The sequence below is a fragment of the Oratosquilla oratoria genome, chromosome 38 (genome assembly GCF_046742065.1).
Source record: "Oratosquilla oratoria isolate Oo_2021 chromosome 38, ASM4674206v1, whole genome shotgun sequence".
NCBI classification, from domain to species: Eukaryota; Metazoa; Arthropoda; class Malacostraca; order Stomatopoda; family Squillidae; genus Oratosquilla; species Oratosquilla oratoria.
Genome location: NC_134814.1, coordinates 10,875,148 through 10,892,647, shown reverse-complemented (window position 1 = coordinate 10,892,647; position 17,500 = coordinate 10,875,148). Strand labels below are relative to the sequence as shown.

The window sequence follows — 17,500 nt, the reverse complement described above, 5'->3', positions numbered from 1 at the left end:
CATCATATCATCATCATCTCATCATCATCATCACCACCACAAGCATAGTCCAAATACTGAACGTGTTCTTTCATTTACCACAAAATAAAACTGAATAATAAGTAAACAGGTAAATAGAGAAATAAATGAATGATAGGCAAATTACATATAGAATTTAATTAAACTAAACTAGAATAACTATCGTTACAAATCACAGCATCTGATTGGCTGGCGTGAGAGTGACTAAGTCTAGCGAGCTGCGTCAGTCCCAAGGGTGGGTGGGGCCTCCCTACGGAGTGGGCGGGGCTTCCTCCGCCAACTATAATGAATTAACCGCACTCTGACCTGCGACTCTGCTAAATAGTTCCTTGTCAAGGGAATAATTTATATTTCCAAAGAACCAGCGGCTTAGGTGTTTATGCACGTGTGCATATTTGTATGTGTGTGTGTGTGTGTGTAACAATTTTAGAACGAGGCAGGAGGTAACTCTAAAATTCACAAATGGTAGTCAAAATACAAAATATTCTGTTAAAATGTATAGTTTTTAGATTTTGGAAATATTCATTCCGAATCTGCATCCAAATTTTGAAGATCTGCGAATATCAGAAAGTTCCAATAGAGAGAGATCTGCATACAAAGCCTTTATAGGTTCTTAATTTTTTTTTTTTTTTAGTCGTGATAATAATAATAATAGTAAAAATAATAATGATGATGATGATGATAGTGATGATTATAATGATAGTGATGATTATAATGATAGTGATTTTAATGACTGATGATTATAATGATGACAGTGATGATTTTAATAATGATAGTGATGATTATAATGATAGTGATGATTATAATGATAGTGATGATTATAATGATAGTGATTTTAATGACTGATGATTATAATGATGACAGTGATGATTTTAATAATGATAGTAATGATAATGATATGTGATTATAATAATGATAGTGGTGATAATGATGATAATGATCATAATGTGATTATAATAATGATAGAGGTTATGATAATGATCATATAAAAAAGAAACAAGGCCAGTTATGAAGAGAGCCGACTTCTAGGACTCTATTTCTTTTTTCAGCGAATCGGATAAAGTTTAATCCTTACATATATGATCAATCAAATATTTTTCAGGGTGCCTATTTTTATCCCCCTCAAAGAACCGGCTTCAACAGCCCCTGGGGCTATTGACGCGCTACTTTAAGAACAGCTGCTCTGTAGTTATGTCCAACGACAGAGGATTCGAGTTCACTGAGCGGTGGATTCACACTCAGGGCGTTAAAGATCAATTGGAAGAAAACGGGATGTGTGCCTCCGACCCAGAACGCGTCAATATGGCCGTGTATATGGCTCGCTGTAATGGCTTTCTGTCAGAAAATGTTTTATCATTTTAGGGAGGAGGAGGAGAGGAAGGGGAGGAGGAGGTGGAGTAGAAATAGGGAGGAGGAGAGTAAGGGGAGGAGTAGGAGGAGGAGGAGGTGGAGTAGAAGGAGATGGTTAGAAAATAGGGAGGAGGAGAGGAAGGGGAGAATGGGAGGAGGTGGAGTAGAAATAGGGAGGAGGAGGAGTAGGAGGAGGAGAGGAAGGGGAGGAGTAGAAGGAGGAGATGGAGTAGAAATAGGGAGGAGGAGAGGAAGGGGAGGAGTAGAAGGAGGAGATGGAGTAGAAATAGGGAGGAGGAGAGGAAGGGGAGGAGTAGGAGGTGGAGGGGAAGAGGAGAGGAAGGGGAGGAAGAGGAGGAGGAGGAGGAGGAGGGGAGAAAAGGGAAAGGCGGGTTTGAAGGGAAGGAAGGTGAGGAGGAAGAAGAATAGAAAGTTGGGTAGTGAGGAGAAAGAGAAGGAGGAGGAGAAACAAGAGACAAGAGGGGGCGTGGGTGTAGAAAAGAAGAATGTGGATTTGAAGTGAAAGAAGATAAGAGAAAGAACAGGGAAAGGAGGAGGAGGAGGAGGAGGAGGAGGTAGAAGAGTAGGAGGAGGTGGAGTAGGTAGAGGAGGAGGAGAAAGAGGAGGAGGAGAAAGAGGAGGAGGAGAAAGAGACGGAAGAGGAAGAGGCGGAAGAGGAGGAGGAGGTGGAGGAGGATAGGAGGAGGTGGAAGAGGACTAGGTGAGGAGGAAGGAAGAGGAGGAAGTGGAGGTGGAGGTGGAAGAGGAGTAGAAGGAGGAGAAAGAGGAAAAGGAGAAGGAAAAGGAGATGTATATGGTATTTCGTTGTTGATATGCAACACTTGTATTCTTGCATATAAGAACATAAGAATGAAGGAGACTGCAAGAGACCTTAAGGCCTACACTACGCAGCTTCTTGGGGAATGAAATGTCTCGTCAAAGAAGTAAAGTCCCAGAGGCAGAGAACGAGGGACTAAACGAGAGGAGTAGGAAGGCGGGACACTAACAGCTTGAAATATTCAACATCCTTAAGTAAAGATTAGCCTCCAGTCACCAAAAAAACATCCTCTGGTCCGTAGAGTTGTTACCCTATGCTGAAGACGGGAAGAAAGAGAAGATGAAGTTGAGGGAAAGAATAGATAGGGAGGAAGGGGCTATAAGTGGAAGAGGGTGAAAGAGAGTAGACAGAAAGAGAGGAAGAAAGAGAGGAAGGATGAAGGGAAAGAGAGTGGAAAGGCAGTTTGGAAGCTTAGAAAGGAAAGGAAAGTGATAGTTAAGAGTAGACAGAAAGATGGGAAAAAAGAGATGAAGGATGAAGGGAAAGAGAGTGGGAAACAAGAGAGGCAGTTTGGAAGCCGAGAAAGGAGAGGAAAGGGTTAGTAAAAAGTAGACATAAAGAGGATAAAAGAGAGGAAGGATGAAGGGAAAGAGAGTGGGAAAAAAGAGGTGAAGGATGAAGGGAAAGAGAGTGGATAAAAAGAGGAAGGCAGTTGAAAAAGGAGAGGAAAGGAGTAGTTAAGAGTAGACAGAAAGAGAGAAAAAAGAGGAGAAGGATGAAGGGAAAGAGAATGGGAAAAAAAAGGGCATTTTGGAAGCTGAGCAAAGAGAGGAAAGGGGTAAGAAAGGGAGAGGAAAAACGTGAGAAGATGAAGTCTAGGAAGAGCGGAAAGTATGGCATGGAAGTTGAGATAGAGAAGGGAAAGAAGAGGAAGAGAGTGAAAAAAGAGAGGAAGAGGAGGAGGACGAAGAGGAGGAGGGCGGAAGGAGAAAGAGATGAGGAGGAGGAGGAGGAAGAAGAGGGCGGAAGGAGAAAAGAGGAAGGAGGAAGAAGAGAGCGGAAGGAGAAAGGGTAGGAGGAGGAGAAGAGGAAGAGGGAGCGGAAGAGAAAGGGAGGAGTAGAACGCGGATGGTGAAGGAGGAATAGGGGAAGCGGGAAGATGGAGAGATGGATTGAAAGGAGGTGAATGAGGAAGAGGGAGGAAAAGGGAAAAGGAGAGGAGGATTGCTGTGAAGAGGAGGAGTAGAGGGAGGAGAGGGAAAGAGGAGAGGGAGGAAGAGGAGGACGGAGGGGGAAGTGGAGAGTGAGGAGGAAGAGGAGGGAGAAGAGGAAAGGGAAGATGAATAGGAAGAAATGTAGGAGGAGGAAGAAGACGAAGGAAAGAGTAAGTGAGGAAAAGGCGGAAGAGAAAGGAGAGGAGAGGAAAGTAAACATGAGTGGGAAGAGAAGTAGGCTTAGGAGGATGAGGGAGGAGGAGGGAAAGAGAGGGAGGACGAGGAAGAAAGGAGGAGGAAGGAAGAGAAGGAGGAGGAGGAGTAAAAGAAAGAGGAGGAAGAGAGGAGGAGAAAAAGGAAAGTAAAGATGAGTGGGAAGAGAAATAGGAGGAAGGGGATGAGGGAAAGAGGAGAGGGGAAGAGAGGGAAAGGAGGAAGAGGAGGAGGAGTAAGAAAAGGAGGAGGAGGAAGAAGAAGGAGGAGGAAGAGAAAAGGAGAAGGAGGAGGAGGAAGAAGGAGGAGGAGGAAAGGAGGAGGAAGAGAAGGAGAAGGAGGAGGAGGAGGAGGAAGAGAAGGAGGAGAGGAGGAGGAAAGAAGGAGGAGGAAGTGAAGGAGGAGGAAGAAGGATAAGGAAGAGAAGGAGGAGGATGAGGAGAAGGAGGAGGAACAGAAAGGAGGAGGAGGAGCACATGTGGTTGTTTGTTAACGCTCAACGGGGTCGTGTCAACCGAATGATGTGTTAGAGGGGGTACCACTCTTTCCATTTTCTATAAAGACGATTCTCGAAAATTCGAAAAACAAAATATTTCCAACATTTGGAATAGGACTTCCAAAATCCTAGAAAATCATGGATTCTAAAAGCCCTTTCAAATATTCTTGATTATTTTTGAAATGCGGCCTTGCTACTAATATTGGAGATTGATTAATCTAGATTCTCGATAGAAGGGAAATTTATCCAATAAACAAGTAATTTCAGGAAGCTAATATGGGCGGACCCTAGTTTGAAAATGGTCGCCATCTGTCGAGCACCCCATTTTTCCTTCTAGTGCATAGAATTGTCTGTCCTTTGATAGAAAAAATCTGCAAAGAGTGTCACAAATTTGCATCAAACAGTGCGTCACAAAGTTGCGTCATAAGGTTGCGTCACAAAGTTGAATCACAAAATTACGTCAAAGTTGCGTCATAAAGCTGCGTCACAAAGTTATAATCAAAGTTGCGTCACAAATTGTCATAAAGTTGCGTCACAAATTACGTCACAAAATACGTCATAAAGATGCGTCACAAAATGGTCACAATGTTGCGTCACAAAGTGCTTCACAAAATGGTCACAAAGTTGCGTCAAAAAGTTGCATCACAAAGTTGTGTCACAAAGCACGTCACAAAATGCGTCACAAAGTTGCGTCGCAGGTGCGTCACAAAGTCCACTTGGCGATGGTAAAGCGTTTTTATGTTGTAATTTGTTTCCGTTCAACTATAAAAGTACCGCCACTGCTGATCCCGTGAAAGGTGTATTTGTCAATACACTGTTGCCGGACGAAAGTCCCACACTTAATTCAAACAAGAAAATGGAAAAAAGTGTTGCTAAACAACTAGATAAGTTAATGAATAACAAGACAAATGAGCAATACAGAGGAGTAGACAAATGAATATATAAATAAGTAGAGGGAAGAGAAATTAGAAAGTGAATGAATAGAATTAATATATAAAGAAATACACAAACAAAAAATGTATGTAAGAGTTTGATGAAATTAGATAAATGTATAGGTAAACAAGTAAATAAATAGATGATCAAGTATTACTATAATTCTTCGATGAAGGTGCAATAGCAAAACATAACAGGTGGTGCTACTGTTGTGGTTCCCTGGAACCGCAGCCGTGTCCCAGGATCGAATGAGTGGCACTGTAGCACACGTGGGTAATGTCCGGGCCGTAAAAGTGCCACTGACGGGACTTTGGGTAAGTTTTCATATAGTAACAGTACGACGATGACGGTCGGTGCTGGAGACGAGGCAATCAAGCACAAGCGCGCGCGTGCGCACACTCACACACACACACACACACACACACACACACACACACACACACTCACTCACTCACTCACTCACTCACTCACTCACACACTCACTCACTCACTCACTCACTCACTCACTCACACACACACACACACACACACACACACACACACACACACACACACACACACACACACACACTCACTCACTCACTCACTCACTCACTCACTCACTCACTCACTCACTCACTCACTCACTCACTCACTCACTCTCTCTCTCTCTCTCTCTCTCTCTCTCTCTCTCTCTCTCTCTCTCTCTCTCACACACACACACACACACACACACACACACACACACACACACAGGCAGAGTCACACACGCACACACACACAGGCACAAGCAGAGGCACACATGCACACACACACAGGCACACACGCACACAGGCACCTGTGTACCTGTGTATGTGTGTGTGTGTGTGTGTGTGTGTGTGTGTGTGTGTGTGTGTGAGAGAGAGAGAGAGAGATTTAGTTGCAAAGTAAATTTTCAAGAATTTTCAAATAATGAGTGAACAGACTTTATTATCGTGATCGTGCTTGAAAAAAATATATAATGATAATAAAAAAAATGACAATAATATAAAATAAAACGAATAGATAAAATAAAATAGAATAAAAAATAATTCTAATTACTATTTTCAAATATTGAGAAATATTGGGAAGTTTCCCTCAGCTGAATAAGATTTCTATGGGTTAATGGAAAATCAAATTAACCCATACAATGCACATTTGTATTTACTTTTATGAGGTGATGGACTGCTGAATCCTGGATGGAGAGGGCGAGAATGTTAAGAAACGCTACTACGAGCTTAATAAGATCACCCTGCGCTAACCACGATAAAATTCTTAGATCTAAAGTTTTTCTTCGTGGGCGCCAAACGGTTAATCGAAAATTATATTTAACACTTTACTTACTAGGATTTTGTGTGAGTAAAGTGTGTGTGTGTGTGTGTATGCGTGTGTGTGTGTGTGTGTGTGTGTGTGTGTGTGTGTGTGTGTGTGTGTGTGTGTGTGTGTGTGTGTGTGTGCCTGTGTGTGTGTGCGTGTGTGCCTGTGTGTGTGTGCGTGTGTGCCTGTGTGTGTGTGCGTGTGTGCCTGTGTGTGTGTGCGTGTGTGCCTGTGTGTGTGTGCGTGTGTGCCTGTGTGTGTGCGTGTGTGCCTGTGTGTGTTTGCATGTGTGCCTGTGCTTGTGCCTGTGTGTGTGTGCGTGTGTGCCTCTGCCTGTGCTTATGCCTGTGTGTGTGCGTGTGTGTGTGCCTGTGCTTGTACCTGTGTGTGTGCGTGTGTGTGTGTGTGTGTGTGTGTGTGTGTGTGTGTGTGTGTGTGTGTGTGTGTGTGTGTGTGTGTGTGTGTGTGTGTGTGACGCGCGCGCTTGTGCTTGATTGCCTCGTCTCCAGCACCGACCGTCATCGTCGTACTGTTACTATAAGAAAACTTACCCAAACTCCCGTCAGTGGCACTTTTACGGCCCGGACATTACCCACGTGTGCTACAGTGCCACTGATTCGATCCTGGGGCACGGCTGCGGCTCCAGGGAATCACAACAGTACCACCACCTGTTATGTTTTCCGATTGCACCTTCATCGAAGAATTATCGTAATACTTGATCATCTATTTATTTACTTGTTTACCTATACATTGATCTGCTTTCAAAGTCTTACATTAATTTTTTGTTTTTCTATTCCTTTATATATCAATTCTATTCATTCACTTACTAATTTCTCCCCCCTCCACTTATTTGTATATTAATTTGTCTACTGTTTCTGTATTGCTCATTTGTCTTGTTATTTATTAACATCTTGTTGTTTATCCACACTTTTTTTCTATTTTCTTGTTTGAATTAGCAGGGGGACTTTCGTCCGGCACCAGTGTATTGACAAATGCATCTTTCACGGGATCACCAGTGGCCGTACTTTTATAGTTGAACGGAAACAAATTACAGTATAAAAACGCTTTACCATCGCCAAGTGGACTTTGTGACGCAAGTTCATGACGCATTTTGTGACGCGCTTTGTGACGCAACTTTGGGACGCAACTTTGTGATACAACTTTTTGACGTAACTTTGTGACCATTTTGTGAAGCACTTTGTGACGCATCTCTGTGACGCACCTATATGACGTATTTTGTGACGCCCCTTTATGACGCAAGTTTGACATAATTCTGTGATTCAACTTTGTCACGCAATTTTGTGACGCAACTTTGTGACGCACTGTTTGATGCAAATTTGTGACACTCTTTGCAGATTTTTTCTATCAAAGGACAGACAATTCTATGCACTAGAAGGAAAAATGGGGTGCTCGACAGATGGCGACCATTTTCAAACTATTGGATCAATTTCCTACTATCGAGAATCTAGATTAATCAATCTCCAATATTAGTAGCAAGGGCGCATTTAAAAAAATAATCAAGAATATCTGAAAGGGCTTTTAGAATCTATTGTTTTCTAGATTTTGGAGTCTTATTCCAAATGTTGGAAATATTTGTTTTTCGAATTTTCGAGAATCGTCTTTATAGAAAATGGAAAGAGGGGTACCCCCTCTCACACATCATTCGGTTGACACGACCCCGTTGAGCGTTAACAAACGACCACATGTGCTCCTCCTCCTTCTCTTCCTCCTGCAGGACAACAGCTAAAATAAAGATTAAGTAGCGACTGGTACGTAATGTGCACCTCTTTAGATATTTTAATTTGGCTAAAGTCAAGAAGGTAAAGAGCCTACGCCAGGAGGCGCTGAGTAGCTTCGGCAAAACCCGTCACCTTTGCCCTGTTTGCTTTAGGAGCTGTTAAGGTATGTCAGAGACAATGCTGGGAAACGGAAAGAATTGTAGGATGTACGTATGTATGTATGTATGTATCCTTTATTTATGTATATATGCATGTATGTACATATGTAATTATACATGTACAGTATTTATGTATATTCAGACGTCTTTTGGACTTCTATGAAACGACCTTCACATCAAGGTATTACAGGTGACCATTAAAGCTTCAGTATAATTTCAACAATACTTCCGTTGCTGACGATTTTTTTTTATTTAGTCGAAAGCAACTGAAGTATTGTTTATCTTATTATTAGTCTTTACACACACATGTATACATACATGCAAACAGAGGTCAACAGAAACGGATGCATTTTTTAATATATACTGAAGGTTTTCATATATGTATATATATATATATGTATGTATGATGTAAATGTAACTATAATTATGTACATGTATGTAGTGATTTTGGAAACCATTGGAATAACTGCCACCGTATCACTTCCGAGATGTTCAGTCGTGTGTATTTCGCTTAGGTCGCTTTCGCACGACTCTTGGTCTCTTGTTCTACGAGAGGACTTCGCACGCCGCCATCATGATCTCCAGCCGCTTGAACAAGGAACAAGAGGAAGAGGAGTGGACCTCAGGAGGGAGTTCGAGAAGCAGTTCGGCCTTTGCAGAGTCCAGCGTCGAGGATTACAGTTCCACCGAGGATTCCTTCGTTCCTGTCTTGCACACCAGGAAACGTTCACTTTCATCTAGCGCAGAAGAATAGGAAGAAAGCGCATGCAAGAAGATAAAATCCTTCGAAGAGCCCAACAAAGACTGGATTCAAGTCAGAGAACTGGGCGAAGGAGCATATGGATCCGTAGTTTTGCTGAAGAAAGCAACTTCGGAGGTTTTCGTCGCCAAAAAGTCCATCGAAATCGAAGGCAGTATGAACCAGGAAATCGAAGTCCAAGTCCAAGAGAGTCTCGAGCACTGCAACATTCTTCGCGTGCTGAGCTCCGAGAAGGACGAGACTCACATTCACATCTACCTGGAATACGCCGATGGAGGTGACCTGTCAACAAAGATCGGGCCCTCCGGCTTGGACGACGAAATGTCCGTGTTCTACTTCAATCAACTTATTTCAGGAGTCAAGTATATGCACACACATGGAGTGGTGCACAGGGACCTCAAACCCCAAAACTTACTCCTCAACGGCGATAACGTTCTTAAAATTGCCGACTTCGGACTCACAGCCAAGCTGGAAGACCGGAAGACTTACCTGAGCGAAGTCTACGGCACCCGAGGCTACATGGCTCCTGAAGTCTTCTCGGCAAGATACAGAGGAGAACCCAGCGACGTATGGTCGTGTGGCGTCACTCTCGTCAAGATGATGAGCGGAAGCGCTCCCTGGGAAGTAGCAAAGGCCTACGACCCTAACTATCAAATTTGGCTCCGAAAGGACCTCAAACTCACCGACAGCAAACCTTGGATTCACATCTGCAAATCGGCTATGGACTTGATCAAAAGTCTTCTCCACCCGGTCCCATCGGGAAGAGCTACAATTCAAGAAATTGAGCAACACGACTTCGTTGCAAAGTAAATTTTCAAGAATTTTCAAATAATGAGTGAACAGACTATATTTTCGTGATCACGCTTGAAAAAAATAAAATAATAATAATAATAAAATAAAATAAGATGAAATAAAATAAAACAAATAGATAAAACAAAATAGAATAAAAAATAATTCTAATTACTATTTTCAAATATTGAGAAATATTGGGAAGTTTCCCTCAGCTGAATAAGATTTCTATGGGTTAATGGAAAATCAAATTAACCCATACAATGCACATTTGTATTTACTTTTATGAGGTGATGGACTGCTGAATCCTGGATGGAGAGGACGAGAATGTTAAGAAACGCTACTACGAGCTTAATAAGATCACCCTGCGCTAACCACGATAAAATTCTTAGATCTAAAGTTTTTCTTCGTGGGCGCCAAACGGTTAATCGAAAATTACATTTAACACTTTACTTACTAGGATTTTGTGTGAGTAAAGTGTGTGTGTGTGTGTATGCCTTGTGTGTGTGTGTGTGTATGTGTGTGTGTGTGTGTGTGTGTGTGTGTGTGTGTGTGTGTGTGTGTGTGTGTGTGTGTGTGTGTGTGTTTGTGTGTGTGTGTGTGTGCCTGTCCTGTGTCTGTGTGTGTGCCTGTGTGTCTGTGTGTGTGTCTGTGTGTCTGTATGTGTGCCTGTGTGTGTGTGTGCGCCTGTGTGTCTGTGTGTGTGCGTGTGTGTCTGTGTGTGTGCGTGTGTGCCTGTGTGTGTGCGTGTGTACCTGTGTGTGTTTGCATGTGTGCCTGTGCTTGTGCCTGTGTGTGTGTGCGTGTGTGCCTCTGCCTGTGCTTATGCCTGTGTGTGTGTGTGTGCGTGTGTGCCTGTGCTTGTACCTGTGTGTGTGTGTGTGTGTGTGTGTGTGTGTGTGTGTGTGTGTGTGTGTGTGTGTGTGTGTGTGTGTGTGTGTGAGAGAGAGAGAGAGAGAGAGTGTGAGTGTGTGTGTGTGTGTGTGTGTGTGTGTGTGTGTGTGTGAGCGCGCGCACGCGCGCGCTTGTGCTTGCTTGCCTCGTCTCCAGCACCGACCGTCATCGTCGTACTGTTACTATAAGATAACTTACCCAAAGTCCCGTCAGTGGCACTTTTACGGCCCGGACATTACCCACGTGTGCTGCAGTGCCACTGATTCGATCCTGGGACACGGCTGCGGCTCCAGGGAACCACAACAGTACCACCATCTGTTATGTTTTCCTATTGCACCTTCATCGAAGAATCATCGTAATACTTGATCATCTATTTATTGACTTGTTTACCTATACATTGATCTAATTTCATCAAACTCTTACATTTATTTTTTGTTATTCTATTCCTTTATATATTAATTTTATTCATTCGTTTACTAATTTCTCCCCCTCCACTTATTTGTATATACATCTGTGTTCTGTTTCTGTATTGCTCATTTGTCTTGTTATCCAATAACTTATCTAGTTGTTTAGCAATACTTTTTCCCCATTTTCTTGTTTGAATTAGGTGTGGGACTTTCGTCCGGCACCTGTGTATTGACAAATACAGCTGTCACGGGATCAGCAGTAGTGGTACTTTTATAGTTGAACGGAAAAAAATTACAGCATAAAAACGCTTTACCATCGCCAAGTGGACTTCGTGACACACCTGTGACGCAACTTTGGGACGCAAGTTTATGGCACATTTTGTGACGCATTTTGTGACGCGACTTTGTGATGTAACTTTGTGACGCAACTTTTTGACGCAACTTTGTGACAATTTTGTGAAGCACTTTGTGACGCATCTTTGTAACGCCTCTTTCTGACGCAACTTTATGACGTATTTTGTAATGTACTTTGTGACGTACTTTGTGACGCAACTTTGACGGAATTTTTGTGATTCAACTTTGTGACGCAACTTTGTGATTCAATTTTGTGACGCGACTTTATGACGTACTTTGTGACGCAACTTTATGGCGTACTTTGTGACGCAACTTTGTGATTCAACTTGGTGACGCAACTTTGTGATTCAGCTTTGTGACGCGACTTTATGACGTACTTTGTGACGCAACTTTGTGACGCACTTTTTTATGCAACTTTTGTAACGCACTTTTTGATGCAACTTTGTGATACTCTTTGCAGATTTTTTCTATCAAAGGACAGACAATTCTATACACTAGAAGGAAAAAAGGGGTCCTCGACAGATGGCGACCATTTTCAAACTAGAGTCCGCCCTTATTAGCTTCCTGAAATTACCTGTTTATTGGATCAATTTCCTACAATCGAGAATCTAGATTAATCAATCTCCAACATTAGTAGCAGGGGCGCATTTAAAAAAATAATCAAGAATATCTGAACGGGCTTTTAGAATCCATGATTTTCTAGATTTTGGAGTCTTATTCCAAATGTTGGAAATATTTTGTTTTTCGAATTTTCGAGAATCGTCTTTATAGAAAATGGAAAGAGTGGTACCCCCTCTCACACATCATTCGGTTGACACAACCCCGTTGAGCGTTAACAAACGACCACATGTCCTCCTCCTTCTCTCCCTCCTCCTCCTTCTCTTCCTCCTCCTCCTACATCTCTTCCTTCTCCACCATCTCTTCCTCCTCCTCTTCCTCATCGTCATTCTCTTCCTCCTCCTCCATCTCTTCATCCTCCTTTTCCTCCTCTTTCTCCTCCATCTCTTCCTCCTCCTCCTCCTTCTCTTCCTCCTCCTCCCTCTCTTCCCCTTCCTCCCTCTCTTCCCCTTCCTCCCTCTCTTCCCCCTCCTCCTCCCTCTCCTCTTTCCCTCATCCCCTTCCTCCTATTTCTCTTCCCACTCATCTTTACTTTCCTTTTCTCCTCCTCCTCTTTCTTCTACTCCTCAGCCTTCTCCTTCTCTTCTTCCTCCTCCCTCTCTTTCCCTTCCTCCTCCCTCTCCTCTTTCCCTCATCCCCCTAATCCTACTTCTCTTCCCACTCATCTTTACTTTCCTCTCCTCCTCCCTCTCTTCCTCCTCCTCCTCCCTTTACTCTTTCCTTCGTCTTCTTCCTCCTCCTACATTTCTTCCTATTCATCTTCCCTTTCCTCTTCTCCCTCCTCTTCCTCCTTCTCCTCTTTCCCTCTTCTCCCTCCTACTCCTCCTCTTCACAGCAATCCTCCTCTCCTTTTCCTTTTTCCTCCCTTTTCCTCATTCACCTCCTTTCAATCCATCTCTCCATCTTCCCTCTTCCCCTATTCCTCCTTCACCATCCTCTTTCTACTCCTCCCTTTCTCCTTCCGCCCTCTTCCTATTCCTCCTCCTCCTCCTCCTCCCTTTCTCCTTCCGCCCTTTTCCTCCTCCTCCTCCTCTTTCTCCTTCCGCCCTTTTCTTCCTCCTCCTCCTCCTCCTGATCCCTTTCTCCATGATGGGTAGAAGTGGAAGACGACAAGAGGAAGGAGGAGGAAGAAGAGGAGGGGAAATAAGAGATAGGATGAGAGGTAGGAGGAGCAGGAAGAAGAGGAGGAATAAGAGGAGGAAGAAGAGTAGGATTGGGAGGAGGATTGGGAGGTGGAAGATGAGGAGGAAAAGGAGGAGAGAAGGAGGCGGCGAGGGAGAAGAAACAAGAATAAGAAAAGGAGGAAAGAAAGCAGGAAGAACAAAATGAAGAGGAAGAAAAGGAAAAGAAAGAAGAACAAGAGGAATAAGAGAAGCACGAGAAGGAGGAGGACGAAAAGGAAGAGGAGGAAAAGGATGATGATGAAGAGAAAACAAGGAGAAGAAACAGGAAGATGAGCAGGGAGCGTAGGCTCAGAAGTAGATAGGAAGAAGAGAAGGGAAAAGGAAGGACAGGAAGGATAGGAGGAGGAGGAGAAGAGGAGGAGATGGAGGTGGAAGAGGAGAAAGGAGAAGAAAAAAAAAAGAAAATGGAAGAGGAGAAGAAAAAGGAGAAGATGGAGGAGGAGGAGGGGGAGTTGGAGAAGGAAGTGGACAAGGAGAAGGGGATGGACGAGAAGGTGGACGATGAGGTGGAAGAGAAGAAGGTGGAAGAGGAGAAGTTGGACGAGGAGAAGGTGAACGAGGAGAAGTTGGACGAGGAGAAGGTGGACTAGGAGAAGGTGGACGAGAAGGTGGACGTGGAGGTCAAAGGTGACGACCTTGGTCACAGCTTAGCGTCCTCTGGTGTGATCTTGTACCTCATTCTTTCTTGTGTGGAGTTAGTATCATCTTCACGGGCGAAACTAGCCACGCCCCATTTTCTTCTCTAACCAATCACCGCTTCGCGGCGATTGGTCAGGGAGAAAAGGGGATGCGTTCTTGGTGTTGCCGGAGACCCTGGCAGTCATTTGAACGAGTAATACTAACCTCTCGTGAGTGTACACTTGGAAACCTTTGGACAGAAGTACTGGTAAACCACATTCCATAACAACAACCAGGAAGCTTTGAGCTTCAGCAAAAGCCATTATCTCAGACCGCTAGCGTAGGAGGTATTCACTGGCAAAAAAAAAAAAAAAATGAATAAAAAAAAAATCTTCGACAAGGTTTGCGTTGTATATCATCTGCACCCGAAAGATATATGCTAAAGCAAAACCCAAGGAAGGAGATCTGCCTTCTCGAAACCAAGACTCTGATTCCTGAGGCGCTACATGCAAACCTCGGGTTACGAACCGGGTTACGAACCGGGTTACGAACTCGTTGATGGCAGAGTCACGGGAACGAGAAACCCAGTGCCTCTTTTACAAGAACTTGTCCGGGTTTTGATGTTCTGGTGATATTACCCTGACGACGATTATGACGGCAACAAGACCCCAGGTCGGAGTGTTCAAAACCCGCATCATACTGGGCTGAGTCCCGTCAACTACTGTGAGTTCGTATGAGCTGAAATGACTTCGATTGCAATATTTCGTTTTTCGAATCTTCGAATAAACTTTCCGCAGAATACTGAGAAGCTGACGAATTATAATACATTAAACCTATAGAAATATTTAAGACATTGTTGAAGTGTTTTTAGATAAATCTAGAATGATATAAGCGAGGTCATTTTCTAGCTCTTCAAATTCACAACAGCTGATGAGATTCCGTTCAGTGTGAAGTGACCTGACACCGACGGATGACAGTGACGTCAACGTGACAGCGCTAAGGACACGGTGAAACTGACGGTATTGCTGACAGTATTGCTGACGGCAGACGGTGGGATGACGTCATAATGACACCAACATTAACACTAACAGAACTGAAGACGCGAATGAAAAAAGTCTTTGTTTACAATTACACTGAGATGGTTTAGGGATGGGGTGGGGGGTGAAGGAGGATGTACCACTGGGTGAGGGTTGAGTGGGGTGTCCAACCACGAGGGTTCCACCCATAGGTCTACCCCTCAGCCCACCCACCCCCCACCCCCACGCCCACGGGTGAAGAATCCCGACCCAGACTCCAAATAAAGAATATCCCGCACTTTCCCAACCTTCATGTTTTTCTTTCATCAAACCTGGCAGTCCAGCATCCCACGGGACTCCCGCCCCGGGACGGGATCCCACACCGAGAGGGACCCCGTCTTGTGCCACCCACATCGACGACCCCTTGGGGGGTCCACCAGAAGCGCGAGGGACCACAAGGGCGGGGCCCATCGAGGTCCATCGGAGTTCATCGGGGTCCAACGATCTGACACCAGCATCTCACTTTCGCCATATTTGGTTTAAGCCTTCCCGTTCCCAAGGGGACGCTATGGAGATGAATGAAATACCCTGGCGCCAGTCAGAGTATGAGTTTAAGTAACTTTTTGGGACAGGAGGAGCTCACGGAGGTGGGTTAGACCCTCGGCGTATTTTGTTCGCACTCGGTAATGTTTTACCCTGGCTAACGCCAAATGATTTACACTTACAAAACACTTTTGCGTGTTTTTTTTAGATTAATACTTTCCAAAATGGGGAACCACGGAAATAATGATAAAATAATATACAAGTAAATGAAATAATAACAAAAAAAAAACAAGACGGCGGCTAGAATAAAGATTAAATACTATAATAAGTAAATAAACTAATAATAAAACACTAATAGTAAATAAGTAAATAAAATAATAATAAAGCAGGACGGCAGCTAGAATAAAGATTAAGTAGCGACTGGTACGTAATGTGCGCCTCTTTAGATATCTTAATTTAGCTAAAGTCAAGAAGAAGGTAAACAGCCTACGCCTGGAGGCGCTGAGTACCTGCGACCGAAAACGTCACCTTTGCCCTGTGTGCTTTAGGAGCTGTTAAGGCATGTCAGAGACAATGCTGGGAAACGGAAAGAACTTTAGGATGTACGTACGTATGTATGTATCCTTTATTTATATGTATATATGCATGTATGAACATATGTAATTATGCGTGTATGTATGTATATTCAAATGTCTTTTGGACTTCTATGAAACGACCTTCACATCAAGGTAATGGAAGTGACCATTAAAGCTTCAGTATAATTTCAACAATTCTTCCGTTGCTGACGAGTTAGTTTTTTTTTTTATTTAGTCGAAAGCAACTGAAGTATTGTTTATCTTATTCAGTGTCTTTACATACATATATATACTTACATGCAAACAGAGGTCAACAGAAACGGATGCATTTTTAATATATACTGAAGGTTTTTATATATGTATATATATGTATGTATGATGTAAATGTAAGTATGATTATGTACATGTATGTAGTGATTTTGAAAAGCGTTGGAATAACTGCCATTGTATCACTTCCGAGATGTTCAGTCGTGTGTACTTCGCTTAGGTCGCTTTCGCACGACTCTTGGTCTCTTGTTCTACGAGAGGACTTCGCACGCCGCAATCATGATCTCCAGCCGCTCGAACAAGGAACAGGAGGAAGAGTGGACCTCAGGAGGGAGTTCGAGAAGCAGTTCGGCCTTTGCAGACTCCAGCGTCAAGGATTACAGTTCCACCGAGGATTCCTTCGTTCCTGCCTTCCACACCAGGAAACGGTCACTTTCATCTAGCGCAGAAGAATAGGAAGAAAGCGCATGCAAGAAGATAAAATCCTTCGAAGAGCCCAACAAAGACTGGATTGAAGTCAGAGAACTGGGCGAAGGAGCATATGGATCCGTAGTTTTGCTCAAGAAAGCAACTTCGGAGGTTTTCGTCGCCAAAAAGTCCATCGAACTCGAAGGCGGTATGAACCAGCAAATCGAAGTCCAAGTCCAAGAGAGTCTCGAGCACCGCAACATTCTTCGCGTGCTGAGCTCCGAGAAGGACGAGACTCACATTCACATTTACCTGGAATACGCCGATGGAGGTGACCTCTCAAGAAAGATCGGGCCCTCCGGCTTGGACGACGAAATGTCCGTGTTCTACTTCAATCAACTTATTTCGGGAGTCAAGTATATGCACACACATGGAGTGGTGCACAGGGACCTCAAACCCCAAAACTTACTCCTGAACGGCGATAACGTTCTTAAAATTGCCGACTTCGGACTCGCAGCCAAGCTCGAAGACCGGAAGACTTACCTGAGCGAAGTCAACGGCACAAGAGGCTACATGGCTCCTGAAGTCTTCTCGGCAAGATACAGAGGAGAACCCAGCGACGTATGGTCGTGTGGCGTCACTCTCGTCAAGATGATGAGCGGAAGCGCTCCCTGGGAAGTAGCAAAGGCCTACGACCCTAACTACCAAATTTGGCTCCGAAAGGACCTCAAACTCACCGACAGCAAACCTTGGATTCACATCTGCAAATCGGCTATGGACTTGATCAAAAGTCTTCTCCACCCGGTCCCATCGGGAAGAGCTACAATTCAAGAAATCGAGCAACACGATTTCGT

General features: G+C 43.8%; 2 protein-coding genes across 2 annotated transcripts in view; both read left to right on the top strand.

The window, feature by feature from the left end:
* The window catches only part of LOC143019961 (uncharacterized), a 672,791-nt gene that overhangs the window by 300,681 nt on the left and 354,610 nt on the right, over positions 1-17,500 (top strand). The window lies entirely within an intron of this gene.
* LOC143019783 (putative ribosomal protein S6 kinase alpha-1) overlaps positions 9,130-17,500 on the top strand; it is a 15,642-nt gene continuing 7,271 nt past the window's right edge. Inside the window, exons 1-4 of the mRNA XM_076175768.1 lie at positions 9,130-9,779; positions 15,193-15,456; positions 16,459-16,607; positions 16,732-17,267. Coding sequence (XP_076031883.1) covers positions 9,130-9,779; positions 15,193-15,456; positions 16,459-16,607; positions 16,732-17,267 — 1,599 coding nt within the window. The remainder of the gene's footprint in view (positions 9,780-15,192; positions 15,457-16,458; positions 16,608-16,731; positions 17,268-17,500) is intronic.